Source organism: Chenopodium album, chromosome 2, assembly GCF_948465745.1.
Source record: "Chenopodium album chromosome 2, dcCheAlbu1.1, whole genome shotgun sequence".
NCBI classification, from domain to species: Eukaryota; Viridiplantae; Streptophyta; class Magnoliopsida; order Caryophyllales; family Amaranthaceae; genus Chenopodium; species Chenopodium album.
Window position 1 is genome coordinate 76840260 of NC_137835.1, and position 21969 is coordinate 76862228.

Consider the following 21969-nt stretch of genomic DNA (forward strand, 5'->3'; position numbering starts at 1 on the left):
TAATAACCTTTGACTCGCTATCTGCAGCAGTGCATCTCAGTTCTCAAATAAAGGCCTTTTGCGCTAGTTGGATTTGAAATCATTTTCAAATCAACGTAACTATTGCTAAGAAACTATGTTACTCAAATTTCTGTTATTTCAACTGTGGGAAAATTACCCTATCTGTTGCTGAATAACCTGAAGCTTAAGCACCCAGTCATAATATGAAACAAAGACACTGTGAGCTACGCTATGCTACCAAGAACCAATCCTTTTCAATACCAACCGACATACCCAAAGATGAATCTTAGAAGTCCCACATAATTAAACTAAGACGCGGCCACACTCAAAGCACAATGATGAATGAAATCCCCCCTTCCCCTCAATAGCCGTCCTAGTAAACTATCAAATAACTCTTTGTACAATTACACTATATGTAGGATTTGTAATAATTCTTCCTTGGAGATCAGTTTATATGCAATTTCAAGGAAAATAAATGTCGTACACTTGTACTTATAAAAAAAAATGGTCTAACAAGAGTTTTTCAATGGTTCTTGTAAATTTGACAAAAAGAGTGAAGCTAATCAAATAAATCAATTAACGAATTTTTGCTTGAAAAGCAATAATTAGTAGCATTTAATCAACACTATATTGTCATATTGGAAAGAAGGAAATGATGATTGCTCAACTTGATCAATAAAATGGACTGTTTTAAACTAAGGTACCAATTAACAAATTCCTCGAGCTATGATAAATCGATCGATGTCACTCTCTTTCGATATACTTAGAAATACTTGGCCAATTCATAACTTAATAGACGACAATTTCGGAATTAAAGCACCGGAAATCAAACCATCCAAAGGGTTAGTCAGCAAAAAAATTTGTTTATGATGGAAAAACAAAAATCAGATAAACTTCCACAAAATTACAAGTTTACAGCTATGACATGCTTATTATTATCAACATTTCAAATTTTGTAAAAATCATAAACATATATATTCATCATATGATCATCTCAACAAATTAAATCCTCAATTATCTAAAAAAAACAACTAAACCCCAGTTCAGAAACCAACAATATTACTCCAAAAATACAACAATTAATTAAAACAGCACATACATTACACATATTAATAAGCCAAAATCTATGCTTAATTACTATATTAAAAATATATGAAAATTAATTTCAGGGAAAATTAAGCTAAGTAACTAACCTTGACTTGGAGTTGAGACTTGAGAGTTGAGAGAGGCTTTCTCTCGAACAGCTTTTTTCTGTTGTTCCTAATTTTATCTAGAATTTGGGTCTCAATTTGTTTTAATGATTGGGCCTAACTTATCAATGAAGTTTGGGCCTTAATTCTTTTTACGGAGTAGTATAATACTTCGTATGAAGTATATTTGATTATCGGTGGGCCTGTTCTCATTGACTGAACTCAGCTGAATTGAATTGAGCTAAATTGAACTGAAATGAGCTGAACTGAACTGAATATTTTATAAGAGAAGGAAATTAGGAGCTGAACTGAACTGAATTAACTGTTGAGGGTTTTTGACCCATTTAATCAAATAAGTCGACACGACATAACACGAATAATTAAATGGGTCGAGTTAGTATTGAAAGTTCTAACACGAAAGTAACACGACTCAACCCGCTCCACGGCTCTACCTACTACACAGTACTAGTGTACTACACTTAACTTCTCCCGCCTCAAGCTGCCTCTGGACTCATTCCACACTATCATTCTTCTTCAGTTCTTCTCCAACTGAAACTGCTTCCTTCCTTCAGGACTTCAGGTTCTTCACTTTCCCAATTTTACTTTCAATTTTTAAAAAAAAAAAAATTCTAATGAACTTTTTGATTATTTGTTTCCTCTATCAGCCTGCTTATGAATTTCAATAGATTTAATATTACGCCCCTCATTAAAAACTTTAATGAGTAATATCATTTCATCATTACTGTATAATGTTGTAAATTTGGGGTTTTTGCTTGATGATTTTTGCATTGCTTGATTTCTGCACATAGTAGAATGCAATAACAATTTATTGATATTTCTCTTGTTATGAATATGAATTGAAAATTGAGCTGAATTTTGTGATTTAGGTTAGGTTTTCAGTTTCTCAATTAAGGGTTTTTGCTGTTTTTTAACAAGGTTGAGATCAAATTATGGAATTTAGATTGAATAGGTATTTAGGTTTTTACAGAAATATAAATTATATTACATCTTGCTGAGTGTATTGCTTGTTGATTTAATTTGGTATTTTTATTGGGTTATTATCTGACAATCATGTTATGCAATCTCTGAACATCAAAGAAGAAACTATAAGTTAGCTTTTTCAATTGTGGCATCAGCTTATTTGCACGGCGTAAATTTCTGTCGTGCTCAAGTTGACCTCAAGTTGCCTATATTATATCTATCCAGGTTTACATCAGCAAATTTTGTAAAAGCATCAAGTTGATTACGTCGTGGTATTTGGTTCAAGCAGGATTAATAGAAACTGATGTACTTGAAATCCAATTTACCTGATTTCTTTGAATTGTATAACCTCCTGCAAGGGCATAATATCTCTCGATGTCACCTCCTCCAAATCCATGCCCGAATCATCTGTTTAGGTGCCCATCAACATAGTCATATAGCAACACGTCTTATTGGGCGTTACTCATTTCCGACTGCCTTGCGTGTGTTCGAACAATTGCAAGCCCCAAGAATATTTCCTTTCAATGCCATAATCAGAATCTTGTCTGAAGAAAAGAGCCAATCCTCCCTTACTGTTTCTTTCTTTAAACGTTTAAAACAGCAGCCACTTTTTCCGAATGATTTTACTTTTTCTTTCCTCCTAAAAGCTTGCATCCATTCTGGCAATGTGTGCTATGTAAATCAATTCCATACCCAGATCATGAAAACTGGTTTTTTGGGTAATTCGGCAGTTTGCAATGGCCTTGTTGCTGCATATGCAAAGGGTCTAAAAGACTTTATATCAGCTCACAAGGTGTTTGATGAAATGCCTGATAAAAGTATGGTGTTCTCTTGGACCTGTTTAATTGATGTTTATGCTAAGTCTGGTCTATCTGAGAAAGCTTTGCATCTGTTTCTTTTGATGGTTAAGGGAAACATAACCCCAGAAAATGAAACCATGGTCAGTGTTTTATCTGCATGTGCAAAGCTTGATATTGGTGAACTGGAGAACTGGATAGACAAATGTACAGATACTGTAAAGGACTATGGCACTGTTAGCTCCACTGGTGATTCGGTCAACATGGTGCTTACTTATTTGCATGGAAAATGGGGGAATGTGGATAAAAGCAAGGAAGCTTTTGATAGAATTGGTGATAATGGTAAAAGAAGTGTGGTAGCGTGGAATGCTATTATTGGTGCCTATGTTCAAAATGGTTGTGCCCTGGAAGCATTGAGTCTTTTCAGGGTGATGATAGATAACCCTTATGCAAATCCAAACCACGTTACAATGGTAAGCGTCCTCTCTGCTTGTTCTCAAGTAGGTGATATTGATCTTGGTATTTGGGTCCATGAGTACATGAAGTCACGAGGACGGCAAAGTGTGCTGTGCACGAACTCATTCTTAGCGACTGCTATGGTTGACATGTATTGTAAATGTGGTGATCTGAGCAGAGCAAAAAAGGTTTTTCAGTCTTTGCTTTCAAAGGATGTTATATCGTATAGTGTCATGATTATGGGTCTGGCTGTGAATGGCAAAGGACAAGAATCATTAACCCTTTTCAATGAAATGCTGATCAGTGGGCTCCGTCCCAATAGTGGAACATTTCTTAGTGTCTTATGTGCATGTTGTCACTCAGGGTTGTTAGAGGTAGGGCGCCAAATTTTTCAAGATATGAAAATAAAATTTTCTATCTCACCTCAATTGGAACACTATGCTTGCTATATTGACCTCCTGGCTCGAGTTGGTCATATTGAAGAAGCCCTTGATGTTGCCAAATCCATGCCCTTTAAACCTAATAATTTTGTTTGGGGTGCCTTGCTTGGAGGTTGCCTGCTTCATTTTAAGGGAAAACTTACTCAAGACATGTCCAGAAAACTAATTGAAGTTGATCCTCAAAATTCTGCTGGCTATGTCATGCTATCTAATTCTTTGGCTCATGATCATGAATGGAGTGAAGTTTCAGGCCTAAGGCGGTTGATGAAGGAGCAGAGGGTGAAAAAGCACCGAGGCTGTAGCTGGATTTGCATTGATGGGCTTGTCCATGAATTTTTGGCTGGACCCTGTTCACATCATGATGTTGCAAGCATCGATGGCATGTTGGGTTGGCTGTTGAAGGAAATGAAGTTGCCGAGTTAGCTGATAATTCATGAGCTTTGCCGTATTGAGATGCTTGACATATGCCGTAAAATTTGCGCAATATATCCAACTAATGTAGAGGTATCTACTATTCTTTCCCCATAATATGTACCTTGCTTTGTTGTGGTCTTGTTTCTCTTGCTTAGAAACTGTTCCTATCTTGTGCCAAGATTTGCATATCAAATATCCACAATACCGGCTTTCAAATGACTAACAAGAAAGTTATCCCAAACTGAATGCACCTCCCTTGTCCTCTCTTCTTTGGTGTGTGGATATTGTATTTTGAACAAAGGGTTCTTTGAAGCAGGCACAGGAATTTCATTACTGGATTCATTGTCCAGACCTTTAGTGTCTTACTCTTTTATTGCAGCTTGCTGTTGCAGTTTATCAACTATGCTACTACATGCGAGAGTTATATATCAAATTCATTAAATTTCTCTAATTTGGTTCACCCCAATTACATAAAATCAAATATATCAAATTCTAATCTTTCTCATGATAATGGGCAATACTATGATATCATTTCTTGTAATAAAATGATTACAAGATATATTAGATCAGCTGATTTAGCTTCAGCTCTTAGTTTGTTTAATACTATGCCTGTTAAGAATACCGTTACTTGGAATTCATTGTTAGCTGGGTATTCTCGAAAACCCGGCACGCTAGCAGAAGCCCGCCAACTGTTTGATGAAATTCCCGAACCAGATATTTTCTCCTTTAATACAATGTTGTCCTGTTATTTGCGTAATTCAGATGTTGATGGTGCTAAGTTGTTTTTTGAGAAAATGCCTATTAAGGATATTGCTTCTTGGAATACTATGGTTTCGGGTTTTGCAGAAAATGGGATGATGAAAGAAGCAAAAAGGCTGTTTTCAGCAATGCCGGAGAGGAATAGCGTGTCGTGGAATGTAATGATATCGGGTTATGCAGAGAGTGGGGATTTGGATACGGCTGTTCGGTTGTTTAGGATAGATCCATTTAAGAGTGTGGTTGCTCTGACTGCATTGATAAGTGGGTATATGAGAATTGGCAAGATTGAGATGGCTGAAAAAATGTATGAGGAAATGGATATGAAGAGTTCAGTAACATGTAATGCTATGATAGCTGGTTATGTTGACAATTCTCGAGCAGAAGATGCAATTAATCTCTTTAAGATGATGGTAGAATCTAGGGTCGAGCCAACTCCGTTAACCCTGACTATTGCTCTGTTGGGTTGTAGCAATTTATCAGCATTGTTCTTAGGGAAGCAAATTCATCAATTTGTGTACAAGTCTCCGTTGTATAAGGATATGACAGTTGGGACATCAGTGTTGAGTATGTATAGCAAATGTGGAGTTTTAGAGGATGCATGGAAATTGTTCTTAGAGATGCCTAGGAAAGACATGGTTACTTGGAATGCCATGATTTCAGGGTATGCTACTCATGGATTAAGTCAGAGAGCCCTTGCTCTGTTCGATGAGATGAAAACCAAGAAAGTAAAGCCAGATTGGATCACTTTTGTTGCAGTTTTATCAGCTTGTAATCATGTTGGACTAGTAGATCTCGGGATGCACTATTTTGATTCAATGCAGAAGGATTATGGGGTTAAGGCTAAACGAGAGCACTACATTTGCATAGTAGACCTCCTAGGCCGTGCTGGTAAGCTTAAAGAAGCTACCGACTTAATAAAGCAAATGCCCTTCAAACCACATGCTGCAATATTTGAGAGCCTCTTGGGAGCTGCTAGAATCCATAAGAATATAGAATCAGCTGAGTTTGCTGCTAACAACTTGCTTCAGGTTGATCCAACAAATGCAGCAGCATATGTCCAACTAGCTAATGTTTACGCTGTTAATAAGAGTTGGGACAATGTTTCTAGGGTTTGGAAGTCCATGAAGAAAAATAATGTGGTGAAAATTCCAGGTTACAGTTGGATCGAGATAAAGAACACAGTTCATGAGTTTAGGTCAAGTGATAGAGTACACCCAGAATTGCCCGCAATTCATGAAAAGCTCGGTGAGCTTGAGATAAAAATGAAGTTGGCTGGATATGTACCTGATCTTGAATTTGCACTGCATGATGTTGGTGAGGAGCAGAAGCAAAAACTGCTGTTATGGCACGGCGAGAAATTGGCAGTCACGTATGGATTGATGAAGGTGCCCAAAGGCTTGCCTATTCGTGTTTTTAAAAATCTGAGAGTATGTGGAGATTGTCATCGAGCTTTGAAGTTCATATCAGCCATTGAAGAGAGGGAAATAATTGTAAGAGACAGTACAAGGTTTCACCATTTCAAAGATGGGAGCTGCTCTTGTAATGATTACTGGTGACTGGTGAGGATGATAATGAAACAGAAAACACTAGATGTCTAGATAAATAGGTTGTGTTATGTATCATCTTATATGGATCATAATTCTTATACTAAGTCATTTTCTATATGCATGATTCTAATGATTAGAGCAAGGCATTCAAGAGTTTTGCTTAAACTTCTCCATCATATACACCTTTTTCTTATGATCTATTAAAAGAGAACACATACATTATGAATCTTTTGATAGATTTTGAGTTTGTTTAGCTTTGCTTCATCATGAGTTCCATCCCTTTAATACTCGGAAGACATAACAAATGAACTAATATGAGATTGGAGGAGCATATTAGGTCTGCTTCTCTATGCTTTACTCTATAGTGATAAGTGTATTAAACATCCCCAGGCCTCCACAGATCAACAAGGACACCAATAATAACATGGCCTGTAAAGGCAACAAACAAATCCAATATTGTGAAACAATAAATGTACAAAACTTGAGTTCATAGTAAAGATTGCTTTATTGAACAGATTACCTATAAGCTCCCTCCACCAATCCGACCTCCCACAATAGAGTGTGATGTGGGGGTGTCCAAAACGAACAAAACCATAAACCTCCTACATTCCTAAGACATCTCAAGCATTTGCATATTATCCTATACGAAACCAGTTTCTAGAGCATCGAAAAACGCAAACCGAACTAAAGAAGACATACTAATAGGAACTTAAAAAAAAAAACCCAAGTCAAAATTGACGGCAATATAATAAGCAGAGACAGTTTCCATATGCTGTCCTTAACAAGAGGTAGACAACTATGCTACAATTGAACAAAATCCCAAGTATACACGAGAATTATACCCCAAGACCAAACAACCAAAAGAAGTCCAAATTTGGTGCAACTAAACCCAGAATTCGCCAAATTCCTCAAATTTTAGTAATTGTTATTTCCTTATGGTTCAATTAGGGCATTTTGGTACTGATTGTACATGATATTAGCAAAATAACATAATTTCAATATATGCTTAGAAAGTAAGAATTATATTACGTTTAGGAAATTTAATATGGAGTACATACCAAAAGTTAACCAAATTTATGCAGGAAAAAAACTTAAACAACAGAATAACCAAATCTAAAAGACTAGAATCATAGCAAACACTACTACTTGTGTATTAGTCCCTCAGCATACTTGCACCCTTCAATGCTTGACTCCCTTCAAACCATGAGCGAAGTACAAGAAAGTCGGTTCAGTAGCACCATCCTTGTAGTAAGCCATGACCGTAGCACCATCATCGTGCATACTCTCACCCACGAAAAACTGAAGATCACTGAGCTTCGACATCAGAAACTTTGTTGCTGCCTCGACGTTCTTCTTGAACTCATCAGCATTATCACCCTCCAACTTGGCAGTCAAGTTCTTGATGTACCTCTTAACCCATGCAATAAACTGTTTCTTATCATAGGCAGGTTGCTCTTGCAGCCTAAAGTTGTCGACAATGTCGACAACCTTGACAGCCTCCTCATCATCAACAACTTCTTCATCATCTCCTCCTTCGCCTGAAGGGTTGGCACCAATGTCGATATCAATGTGACCGCCTTTCACAACCCACTTCCCTTCTACCTCCCATAGACACCCATTGAAGAGTTCGCTGCACCGGTACGAGTCGGACAATAGCTCGTCTCCGCTAATGATATCCTCGTACACGATCATTGTTCTAGACTCTTTTTTTCTTCTTCTTCTCTTCTAACTTGCTAAGAATAAGAATCAATCTAATATGTTTTTTATTTTCTTGTGTATTTTTTGTTGGCATTAGTGTATTGTGTTATGGGTATATATAGAGTAACTTAAACCGCCTTAAAGTAACCTAATTCTAGAGAGTTACAAACTTTGCAAAATTATGGAAACTCTTTTTTCCAAAAATTAATCGGATTGACTGAAAAAAAAAAAAAAAAAAAAAAAAAAAAAATTAAGGAAAGCTAACAAAGGTGATGTAGCATACAAGATATGTGATTTCCTAATTACAGCAAATTATCACCGCTTTAAAATTTCTCCCATTGGATTTATGATAATCCGATAAAATTAAAGCACTCTCAAATTTTTTAGAAGTTTAATTATCCAATAATTGACATTGCTAATGTTATTCCTTAAATATATACATCCATCCACTAATGTATATCTTTTACTCCTAACACTTTAACAAATACAGTAATTTATTTATTTATTTATTTTTTTTTTTTTTTGAAACAAACAAATACAGTAATTGATTATAGCTGGCAGTGCTTATTTTATTTCCTAAATTTCATCCTCTGTAACTTTTTATTTCCTGTCAAAAAAACTTTTTTTTTGGATATATTTTCTATTTTTTAAAATTAGAATAGTGTGAATTGGAATTCTATATTATTGTTGAGCACGTAGTGTTTAATACTCTGTATAAAGTTAAAACTCGTCTACACAAAATCTTGATCAAGGCGCACTTTTTTTTTTTTTTTTTTTTTTTTTTTTTGAAAGGGCTTTTATTAATTTATTTAATAAGACGGATAAAAGTTATAAAAGTACTACGAAAGTTACCCTAATATAAATTAAAGCACCGGAAATCAAACCATCCAAAGGGTTAGTCAGCAAAAAATTACAAGTTAACAGCTATGACATGCTTATTATTATCAACATTTCAAATTGTGTAAAAATCATAAATATATATATTCATATGATCATCTCAACAAATTAAATCCTCAATTATCTGAACAAATAACTAAACCCCAGTTCAGAAACCAACAATATTACTCCAAAAATACAACAATTAATTAAAACAGTACATATATAACACAGATTAATAAGCCAAAACCCATGCTTTATTACTATATTAAAAATATATGAAAATTAATTTCAGGGAAAATTAAGCTAAGTAACTAACCTTGACTTGGAGTTGAGAATTGAGAGTTGAGAGAGCCTTTCTCTCGAACAGCTTTTTTCTGTTGTTCCTAATTTTATCTAGAATTTGGTCTCAATTTGCTTTAATGATTGGGCCTAACTTATCAATGAAGTTTGGGCCTTAATTATTTTTAGTATAATATGAAGTATATTGGATTATCGGAGATTTTAGTTGGTTAGGGTGAGAATTGCAATTGGTCTAAGGTGCACAAGGGTGCACCTTAGATAGGTGTAACAGCAGCCCAAAAGCCCAATTACACACAACCCAATTAAAAAAGGCCCTAAAACTAAAAAAAAACACGGTAATTACAATTACTCACTCACACCCAATACATGGGACGTCACTTTCAAACTCAAAACTCTTCTTCTATATGATTTTCTCTCTCCCCTCTTTTTCACTTTCTCTCTCCTTTATTTCATTTTCTCTCACTAAAAAACTGCAAAAACATCAATGGACATTAAAGAAGAGATGCAAAATCAAAAGGATCTTCTCTAAAAAAAGACAATTTTATGTAAATTTCACTTAAGTTTGTTTGAATTATATGATTATCACTTAATTTTGTTTGAAATTGTTCGAAATTTTTTATTGGAATTGTCAAAAAAAATAGTGAAACCAAACGGATACTTATGTTCACATTTTAAAGTTCATATGTTCAGATTTTGAATCCATTTACAAACTTTCTGAAATGCATATATTCACTTTCTAAATCCATATGTTCATATTTTTTACGTATATGTTCACCTTCTGAAATGCTTAATTATGTTCATATGCATTCAAAAATGAACCAATGCATATGTTCATATATTTGAATGCTTATGTAAACATTCTGAAATCCATATATTCATAATTTTTATTTATATGTTCACCTTCTGAAATGCTTATGTTCATGCGCATTCAAAAAATGAACCAATAATGCATATGTTCATATTTTGAATATGTATATTCAATTTCTAATATGTGTATATTCATATTTTTAATGCATGTTCATATTTTTTTTAATACTTATAATGTGTATCTTTCATAATCATTTTATTTTTTATTTCTTCAATTTTCTTATGTTCATAATTAAAGGTCTTAAATTCAATTCAAATGAATTACATGTTCACAAACCTAATCGAATTGATCAAAATTCATTACAAAATCACCACATAATAAATCGAAATTCATACATATATCAAATTGATATAAATTTAACAAAATACAATTGCAATAATTGAATAAAACCTTTTAAAAAAACTAAAATGAACACGTACAAAAATGAACATGATAAACAAAGTTATAAACAATTAGTATATTAAAAATGAACATGATTTTCATATTCAAATAGTTCAAATTCATTGTTTATAATAAAAATGTTCATTTTTTTGTAGTAAAATGTTCATGTTTCATGTACTAATGTTCATTTTGTAATAAATGTTCATTTTAAATTATTACATGTTCATTTTTCTTACATAAATTATACAAATATTCGATTATAATTATTCCAACTCAAAAAATTGATTATATATCTTAAATCTAATCCTGACTCATCATAGATAAAATAATTACTGATCTATGATTGATTAAGAATAAAAACAAAAAATATATATAAAAAAAAAAAAAAAAAAAAAGAAAGGAGGAGAGAGAAAATAAAATAAAACCCACCTTCTTCTCCATTAGTTCTCTGAAACTCAAAATCATTTCACAAAATGACGAAGGGATGAAGATCATTGTAATTATATCATCATTATTGCAAATTTTTGATCAAGAACAATCTTCAACAACATTCGTGGTTGGATTTGATGAATCATTTGAAAAAAAAAAAAAGGAGAAAAAACAGAGTTAAAGAAAATTATAATGGAATTTATGATCGAAAATTTTGATGAGAATTAAGAAAGAAAATAGAAAATATAGAATTGGGAAGAAGGAAACTAAAAATTTTAAAAAAGAAACAAACTAATGCGGGAAAAAACATTTTGTATGATTTGAGTTTGGGCTGCGTTTCATCCATAAATTCCTGTGTTTCATGTTGTTGCACCTACATTAGGTGCAAGAGGTTACACCTAAGAATATGCCTGAGAATTGAACCCCTCTCACAATGGTAGAAGAAGGGCCTTATAGGGTCATACCAACTATACAAATCTTATTCTCAAATTTGACAATTGACATAGTTAGGTACCTAGTAAGCTTTAGTTTGATACCAAATAAATATGTAGTTTAGGGATGTCAATGAGGCGGGGCGGGGCGGATGTTGGCCTTCCCATCCCCATCCCCACCTAATATTTTCATCCTCATCCCCATCCACATCCCCGCGGCGGGTCCAATTTTCATCCCCATCCCCGCCCCACCGGGTAAAACTCCAAAACCATCCCCACCCCACCCACCCACTTGGATATCCATCCCCACCTAATCCCCACCAAAGGTCCGCCTAATCCCCACCCAAGATCCACCTAATATCTGTATCTCAAATACACAATCTTACATAATTAATACGAATTATAAAATAAAACATTCTATACACATTTTTGTGTTGTAATATAATTGTCGTACAAAGTATTATAATTAATATTGTATTTTATGTAATTATTTTATAGAATAAAAGTATGTAATTTTTCTTTAAAATATATATAGTTGTGGGTATGAGGTGGGGATGGGGCGGGTACGAAGTGGGGCGGGTGGGGCGGGGCGGGGATGGGGCGGGTGCAACTTAAAATCCACCCCCGCCCCATCACCCATGGCGGGTATGGTTTTTATCCCCATCCCCGCCCCACCACCCGCCAAATCGAGACCAATCCCCGCCCCATTGGGGCGGCTCTCCTACTTGACCCGCCCCACTGACATCCCTAATGTAGTTTAGGCCTTGAGTTAGTTCACCTAATATTTGCTTATTTGAACTTAGAGGTGGTAAAATCTGACACAACACAAATCAGACACGAAAAAAAGGGATTAGTGTTGATGGTTAAGAGTATTTGACCCGTTAATTAAATGGGTCGACACGACATAACACGAATAGTTAAACGGGTCGAGTTAGGGCCTGTTCTGTTCCGTTGAAATTCAGTTCAGTTCAGTTCAGCTCAGCTCAGCTCAGCTCAGTTCAGTTCAATTCAGTTCAGCTCAACTCTTAATTTATGTCTAATGATATTGCTAATGATATAAAGCCAAATTTCATTCTTTTAAGCTCTTATTACAACGACAACAACAACAAAAACAATAATAATAATAATAATAATAATAATAATAATAATAATAATAATAATAATAATAACAATAATAATAATAACAATAATAATTGAAATAATAATACTAATAATAATAATCAATAAATAATAATAATAATAATAATCAACAACAACAACAACAACAACAACAACAACAACAACAACAACAACAACAACAACAACAACAACAACAACAACAACAACAACAACACAACAACAACAACAACAACAACAACAACAACAACAACAACAACAACAACAACAACAACAACAACAACAACAACAACAACAACAACAACAACAACAACAACAACAACAACAACAACAACAACAACAACAACAACAACAACAACAACAACAACAACAACAACAACAACAACAACAACAACAACAACAACAACAACAACAACAACAACAACAACAACAACAACAACAACAACAACAACAACAACAACAACAACAACAACAACAACAACAACAACAACAACAACAACAACAACAACAACAACAACAACAACAACAACAACAACAACAACAACAACAACAACAACAACAACAACAACAACAACAACAACAACAACAACAACAACAACAACAACAACAACAACAACAACAACAACAACAACAACAACAACAACAACAACAACAACAACAACAACAACAACAACAACAACAACAACAACAACAACAACAACAACAACAACAACAACAACAACAACAACAACAACAACAACAACAACAACAATAATAATAATAATACAATTCATTGTTCAAATGGTTCTATTTTTTTGATACATATTTCTAATGTTAATCTCATTGAGAAAATTAGAGTACTACACAAATTAAAATTTGTTTAAATGGGTTAGATACATGTAAGTGTTTTGTGTTCTTTTGTCCTAATACTATTTTATTTTTAAATTAAATAGTATATGTGTTTAAAATGTTTAGAGGTTTCAAGTTTTTAATATATTTTCCATACATTTTATAATATATTTTCCATACATTTTATAATTATAATTATATAGTATATTTTTCGTAAATATTTTAATATGTACATTTGTATATACACATATGTATAGTAATAAATAATCAAAGATCACTAATCCGTAGTTAAAAATCACTAATTAATAAGTTCAGTTCAGTTCAGCTCAGTTCAATTCAGTTCAGCTCAGTTCAGCTCAGTTCAGTTCAGTTCAGTTCAGCTCAGTTCAGTCAATCGAAACAGGCCCTTAGTATTGAAAGTTCTAACACGAAAGTAACACAACTCAACCCGCTCTACGGCTCTACCTGCCACACAGTACTACACTTAACTTCTCCCGCCTCAAGCTGCCTCTGGACTCATTCCACACTATCATTCTTCTTCAGTTCTTCTCCAACTGCAACTGCTTCCTTCCTTCAGGACTTCAGGTTCTTCACTCTCCCAATTTTTACTTTCAATTTTTTTTAAAAAAACAAAAATTCTTTTGAACTTTTTAATTATTTGTCCCCTTTATTAGCCTGCTTATGAATTTCAATAGATTTAATATGAAGCCCTTCATTAAAAACTTCATTAGAGTAATATCATTTCATCATTACTATATAATGTTGTAAATTTGGGGTTTTTACTTGCTGATTTCTGCTTTGCTTGAGTTCTGCACATAGTAGAATGCAATAACAATTCATTGATATTTCTCTTGTTATGATTATGAATTGAAAATTGAGCTAAATTTTGTGGTTGATTTAGGTTAGGCTTTCAGTTTCTCAATTAAGGGTTTTTGCTGTTCTTTAACAAGGTTGAGATCAAATTATGGAATTTAGATTGAATAGGTATTTAGGTTTTTACAGAAATATAAATATATTACATCTTGCTGAGTGTATTGCTTGTTGATTCAATTTGGTATTTTTATTGGGTTATTATCTGAAAATCATGTTATGCAATCTCTGAACATCAAAGAAGAAACTATAAGTTAGCTTTTTCAATTGTGGCATCAGCTTATTTGCACGGCGTAAATTTCTGAACATCAACGAATTATCTGTTTAGGTGCCCATCAACATAGTCATATAGCAACACGTCTTATTGGGCGTTACTCATTTCCGACTGCCCTAAGTGTGTTCGAACAATTGCAAGCCCCAACAATATTTCCTTTCAATGCCATAATCAGAATCTTGTCTGAAGAAAAGAGCCAATCCTCCCTTACTGTTTCTTTCTTTAAACGTTTAAAACAGCAGCCACTTTTTCCGAATGATTTTACTTTTTCTTTAATTTCCTCCTAAAAGCTTGCATCCATTCTGGCAATGTGTGCTATGTAAATCAATTCCATACCCAGATCATGAAAACTGGTTTTTTTGGGTAATTCGGCGGTTTGCAATGGCCTTGTTGCTGCATATGCAAAGGGTCTAAAAGACTTTATATCAGCTCACAAGGTGTTTGATGAAATGCCTGATAAAAGTATGGTGTTCTCTTGGACCTGTTTAATTGATGTTTATGATAAGTCTGGTCTATCTGAGAAAGCTTTGCAGCTGTTTCTTTTGATGGTTAAGGGAAACATAACCCCAGAAAATGAAACCATGGTCAGTGTTTTATCTGCATGTGCAAAGCTTGATATTGGTGAACTGGAGAACTGGATAGATAAATGTACAGATACTGTAAAGGACTATGGCACTGTTAGCTCCACTGGTGATTCGGTCAACATGGTGCTTACTTATTTGCATGGAAAATGGGGGAATGTGGATAAAAGCAAGGAAGCTTTTGATAGAATTGGTGATAATGGTAAAAGAAGTGTGGTAGCGTGGAATGCTATTATTGGTGCCTATGTTCAAAATGGTTGTGCCCTGGAAGCATTGAGTCTTTTCAGGGTGATGATAGATAACCCTTATGCAAATCCAAACCACGTTACAATGGTAAGCGTCCTCTCTGCTTGTTCTCAAGTAGGTGATATTGATCTTGGTATTTGGGTCCATGAGTACATGAAGTCACGAGGACGGCAAAGTGTGCTGTGCACGAACTCATTCTTAGCGACTGCTATGGTTGACATGTATTGTAAATGTGGTGATCTGAGCAGAGCAAAAAAGGTTTTTCAGTCTTTGCTTTCAAAGGATGTTATATCGTATAGTGTCATGATTATGGGTCTGGCTGTGAATGGCGAAGGACAAGAAGCATTAACCCTTTTCAATGAAATGCTGATCAGTGGGCTCCCGTCCCTGTAGACACCCATTTGTGTCTCCCCAAAACCAAACCCGGTGATGAGTGCCTTTCACGTCGAATCATAATTGAATGAAACGAAAGTGTGGAAAGGTCTAGTGTTGCGGAAAGTTTTATTTCTTTTCTCTTCTTCCTGTTTTTGAAAACTTTATTTTAAGAAAACAGCCAATCCAGTTTGGTTGGTCCATGATGCGGGTCCAATAGTGGTGTAGTTGGATGGGGTTTGCAAAGACCTTTCCAACGATATATTGTAAGCCCAATTTCGATGAATATTGAGGAAGTTATGGCCAATTTACTAAACTGGGCCCGGTTTGAGCTTTAAGTACGGCCTAATGATCTAGGGGAGGGCCTAATATAATTTATCATTCCTAATGTAATTAGGAATGGTTTTAGTCTTCTAGAACATTCTAGAAGGTTCTTTTCATTCCTAATTCAATTAGGACTCTTCAGAGTTTTAATCAAGATCAAATAGCATTTTCGATTGGAATTATATTATTTTATCTTCCAGTACAGGAAATTTATCAGATTTTCGAAAACGCGTTAAAAATCAGTTTGGCGTCCAACCCTGGCGCCTGAACCAGGATTGGCGCCAGGCGCTAGCCACTGGTCCTGGCGCCAAGGTTGTTTTTCGATCTTCAGACTCTGTTTTGTTAAATTATCTTTTTTGGATGATTTTCTCTATAAATATCGTATCAAAAACTCCGTTTTCATTCATCAACAAGCATCAATTCTTTTCATTCATTCAATCATTCATCAATTCTTTTAATTCATTCTTTAGCATTCTTCTTTCTTTAATTCTTTAGAATAAAGATTCCTTCTTGCTTTTTTAATACAAAATTCTGCATTCACAAGATCTTGATACACCTAGCCATATTCGAAGTTGCCTTCGCCCTAGACGTGAAAGGTTTTAATTTCTGAGGGTTTGGTCCCAAATCTCTCTTTCAATTATTTAATTTAATTGTTTGATTTATTATTTTCCTTGAAGTTACTAACGTGTGTATTTTGTTATTAGAAAGAGGTACGAGGCATCCAAGTAAGTACTTTAATGGTTTAATTGATATTATGATGTAGAAATCATGCTTAGATTGTTATTTTAATTCCTAGTATCATGTCTAGGGTAACTTTAATATTAAATATGATTCTTGTGATGCTTCCTATGTTCTTCCTAATATTAATTCATGTTAGTATCATGTTAGGGCTAAAGCTTTGATTTTTATTGCTTAGTGACATGCTAGGATTTGTTATTAATCTTGTTAGTATCATGCCTAGGATCTTGCTATGTTTATTATGCTTTAACATGATTATAATTATCATTATTTTTATGGTGATTATGATTATTTTATTATTATTTTAATGATGATTATTTTATTCATGATTATTATTTATTATGTTGCTTGATATGTATTATTTTATTTGTTATTGCTTGATCACCTTTTATGCATGCTTAAAGGGAATTTGGTACTTGCAATCACACTTAATAAGATATTTAATAATCTTGTTTAGGGTTAATTGTGATTATAATTTCAAGTGATCGCCAATAATAGTTTATTTGTGCATTAAATTCAACCAACATAGATTAAACAGGTTTAGGGTTAACCTATTGATTGCATGTTAATCAGAAAGCGCACATGAATACGAGCAGAATAAAGTAGAGGCCTATTATTAGGGCAGGTTCAATCTCTTTTAGGTTGGATTTGTACCATCATCCCCGAACCCTATTTTGGTTCATGACCTTATGAACGGTTTACAAGTTCCTTAAGAACTTGTTGGCGACTCTTTTGCTCTATCTTCTTCCCTTTTGGACGCTACCGTACTTTAGTGTATGATCACAGTGGGGTTCAAGCTAGTGGGATTTTAAAGGCTTGAAACTATTCCCTACAGTCCCAATAGTGGAACATTTACTAGTGTCTTATGTGCATGTTGTCACTCAGGGTTGTTAGAGGTAGGGCGCCAAATTTTTCCAGATATGAAAATAAGATTTTCTATCTCACCTCAATTGGAACACTATGCTTGCTATATTGACCTCCTGGCTCAAGTTGGTCATATTGAAGAAGCCCTTGATGTTGCCAAATCCATGCCCTTTAAACCTAATAATTTTGTTTGAGGTGCCTTGCTTGGAGGTTGCCTGCTTCATTTTAAGGGAAAACTTACTCAAGACATGTCCAGAAAACTAATTAAAGTTGATCCTCAAAATTCTGCTGGCTATGTCATGCTATCTAATTCTTTGGTTCATGATCATGAATGGAGTGAAGTTTCAGGCCTAAGGCGGTTGATGAAGGAGCAGAGGGTGAAAAAGCACCGAGGCTGTAGCTGGATTTGCATTGATGGGCTTGTCCATGAATTTTTGGCTGGACCCTGTTCACATCATGATGTTGCAAGCATCGATGGCATGTTGGGTTGGCTGTTGAAGGAAATGAAGTTGCCGAGTTAGCTGATAATTCATGAGCTTTGCCGTATTGAGATGCTTGACATATGCCGTAAAATTTGCGCAATATATCCAACTAATGTAGAGGTATCTACTATTCTTTCCCCATAATATGTACCTTGCTTTGTTGTGGTCTTGTTTCTCTTGCTTAGAAACTGTTCCTATCTTGTGCCAAGATTTGCATATCAAATATCCACAATACCGGCTTTCAAATGACTAACAAGAAAGTTATCCCAAACTGAATGCACCTCCCTTGTCCTCTCTTCTTTGGTGTGTGGATATTGTATTTTGAACAAAGGTTCTTTGAAGCAGGCACAGGAATTTCATTACTGGATTCACTGTCCAGACCTTTAGTGTCTTACTCTTTTATTGCAGCTTGTTGTTGCAGTTTATCAACTATGCTACTACATGCGAGAGTTATATATGTATCTGTGATATGTTTTAAATGTTAGCTTGGCCTTTGTTTTGTATAAGCTTAATGTGAAAATTTAGAAGCAATACCCATGACATGACAGTATAATAGGAAAGATTTTTAAATGGAAAGACAGTAGATTTCAGAAGAAATATTTTACAGGGTGATGGTCTCTGGATTCATTATGGTTAAAAAAGAGTGGGGAAAAAGCTTAAGTTGTGGTCTCTTGTCCTTTATAAACGTTTTTGTTCAATCTGTTTTCATTTTGTCTCCACAATATCATGTAATTTCTTTATATTTATTCCTGATTGTCATGGAATCACAAAATATGGAAGTATTCCCTTCTTCATTACCTTTCTGGTTTGTCTGTCCGTTTCTCTTACTTACCTCACACCCAACTTTTCTTTTTCTTTGTATCATAACCCATTTGGAGCATGCATTATTATTTGTGTAATTGTTCACTTTGAACTGTCAAAGACAACTGTCTCACTCCTGATTATTAGCAAAGAGTTTGATATTTGTTGTCATAAGTCCACCCTAATGTTGCATTCGACAATTTGCAGATGCAGAGAAATGTGAGCTTCTTGAATTTCTTTCAGGAATACCCTGAAACTGCCACCATGACAGTAATATCAATGAAATTGGAGAGATGTAAACAAAATTTGTAAGGGATACTCTTTCATCAAATAATCTGGTATCTAAACTTTATGCTTACAACACTTTGCTCATTTTTTATGACATAATGATACATTGAACCATTTTTTCCCTATTGCCATTGTCTTGTTATTCTCTAGGACCTAGGGGCAGAAAGTTTGTACATATTATTATGGCGTTGACTTTAGTCTAGTCCTAGTGTTACACATTAACATCCATTCAGGTGTGTATAACAGAACTGACCCTCTCTCGCGGTATTCTATTCAGGTGTGTATCACAGCACGGGAGTTGATTGACTGCTCTTAAGGTCTTCTCGCCTCTCTGGTGTGGTCAGTAAGGGCCAAAGACCCCCTCAATTCGTTTTAACAAGGAAGATTATTGGAAGATAAACATATATACTTTAATCATATATTAATGTGGCCCGGACCTGTATAAAACTATAAATTGGTTCAAATTTGTATCACGAATCAGATATATAAGTCAAATTATAATTTAATCTTCATCTTTTGAAATCTTGTGGTCTCTTTTCCTGCTCTTCTGAGAAATTTGGTGCAACTAAACCCAGAATTCGCCAAATTCCTCAAATTTTAGTAATTGTGAGTATTTCCTAATGGTTCAATTAGGGTATTTTGGTACTGATTGTATATGATATTAGCAAAATAACATAATTTCAATATATGCTAAGAAAGTAAGAATTATATTGCGTTTAGGAAATTTAATATGGAGTACATAACAAAATTTAACCAAATTAATGCAGGAAAAAAACTTAAACAACAGAATAACCAAATCTAAAAGACTAGAATCATAGCAAACACTACTACTTGTGTATTAGTCCCTTAGCACTTGCACCCTTCAATGCTTGACTCCCTTCAAACCATGAGCGAAGTACAAGAAAGTCGGTTCAGTAGCACCATCCTTGTAGTAAGCCATGACCGTAGCACCATCATCGTGCATACTCTCACCCACGAAAAACTGAAGATCACTGAGCTTCGACATCAGAAACTTTGTTGCTGCCTCGACGTTCTTCTTGAACTCATCAGCATTATCACCCTCCAACTTGGCAGTCAAGTTCTTGATGTACCTCTTAACCCATGCAATAAACTGTTTCTTATCATAGGCAGGTTGCTCTTGCAGCCTAAAGTTGTCGACAATGTCGACAACCTTGACAGCCTCCTCATCATCAACAACTTCTTCATCATCTCCTCCTTCGCCTGAAGGGTTGGCACCAATGTCGATATCAATGTGACCGCCTTTCACAACCCACTTCCCTTCTGCCTCCCATAGACACCCATTGAAGAGTTCGCTGCACCGGTACGAGTCGGACAATAGCTCGTCTCCGCTAATGATATCCTCGTACACGATCATTGTTCTAGACTCTTTTTTTCTTCTTCTTCTCTTCTAACTTGCTAAGAATAAGAATCAATCTAATATGTTTTTTATTTTCTTGTGTATTTTTTGTTGGCATTAGTGTATTGTGTTATGGGTATATATAGAGTAACTTAAACCGCCTTAAAGTAACCTAATTCTATAAGGATTACAACTTTTGCAAAGTTTAGGAAACTTTCCTTTCAAAAATAAAAAGAGAGTTAAGAGAGTTTTAGGGAAACTTAACAAATTAAGGTGACGTAACATACAAAAGTACAAGGTATGTAATTTCCTAATTACACCAAGTTATCACAGCCTTATAATTTCTCCCATTGGATTGATAATCGGATAAAAGCACTCTCAAAATTTTTGGAAATTTATTATTATCCAATAATTGACGGTACTAATTTTATTTCCTAAATTATATACATTTATCTTTTAACACTTTAACAAAAACAAAAAAAAATTATTGATTATAGCTGGCACTGTTTATTTTATTTCCTAAACTTTATAATTTGTAACTCTTTTTTTTTGGATATATTTTCTAATTTTATTTATTTAAATAGTGTGTATAGGAATTCTATATGGTTGAGCAGTGTTTTGTACAAGTATTAAGGCGCACTTTCATTAATTTATTGTAGGACAAATAAAAGTTATCGTAAAAGTATTTAAAGTTACTCTTACCTATTGCGAAAGTTACCCTTTTCCTAATATAAATTTTACTCTTAAAAAACACTTATAATGCATTAGATTTATCCTATTAGCCTTCACGGCACGTATTTATTAGAAATTACACATTAAAATACAATCAAACTCGTTACAAATTAAAAGTGTTCCTTAAAAGGATTAAAGTTAACGTAAAATTGTTATACTAGTATATAGTTACTCTCAAATTGATCGTCTTACAATTGAATTAACTTAAGCCCGTCTTGTAGATCACCTATGCACAAGTATATAAAGTATTTCTCCACTTATTACGAAGGATAATACATAAATATGTACTACATATTTTTCATTAAAAATAAAGTGTCGAAATCAAAAGTTTCTTAGATACGAGTAACCTGAAATACAAAACGTATACTCTAAGTAACCTGAAATACAAAACGTATACTCCAAGTAATTTACTGAACATCTTTGAAGATCATTTCAGATGGTTGGATCAGGGCATATCATACATTTAAAAATAAACAACAAAAAAAGTGGCTCAAACCTGACCCACGAGGCCACGACCCAACATGCT

At 34.4% G+C, this 21969-nt stretch overlaps 1 protein-coding gene and 4 pseudogenes across 1 annotated transcript; 3 read left to right on the plus strand and 2 right to left on the minus strand.

Annotated features, from left to right (window-relative positions):
* The first annotated feature begins 1642 nt into the window (after positions 1–1642).
* Positions 1643–5255, plus strand: LOC145588222 (pentatricopeptide repeat-containing protein At2g29760, chloroplastic-like). Its single transcript, XM_081644874.1, has 3 exons — positions 1643–1770; positions 2397–4368; positions 5125–5255. Exon 2 carries the CDS (start codon positions 2476–2478, stop codon positions 4285–4287), a length of 1812 nt encoding a protein of 603 aa, XP_081501000.1. The 5' UTR covers positions 1643–1770; positions 2397–2475; the 3' UTR covers positions 4288–4368; positions 5125–5255.
* LOC145588232 (pentatricopeptide repeat-containing protein At4g16835, mitochondrial pseudogene) lies at positions 4735–6699 on the plus strand (annotated as a pseudogene).
* A 903-nt stretch (positions 6700–7602) lies between these two features.
* Positions 7603–9528, minus strand: LOC145588242 (translationally-controlled tumor protein homolog pseudogene; annotated as a pseudogene).
* A 5153-nt stretch (positions 9529–14681) lies between these two features.
* On the plus strand, positions 14682–18685 carry LOC145576029 (pentatricopeptide repeat-containing protein At2g29760, chloroplastic-like; annotated as a pseudogene).
* A 1516-nt stretch (positions 18686–20201) lies between these two features.
* On the minus strand, positions 20202–20839 carry LOC145588252 (translationally-controlled tumor protein homolog pseudogene; annotated as a pseudogene).
* Between the last annotated feature and the right edge of the window lie 1130 nt (positions 20840–21969).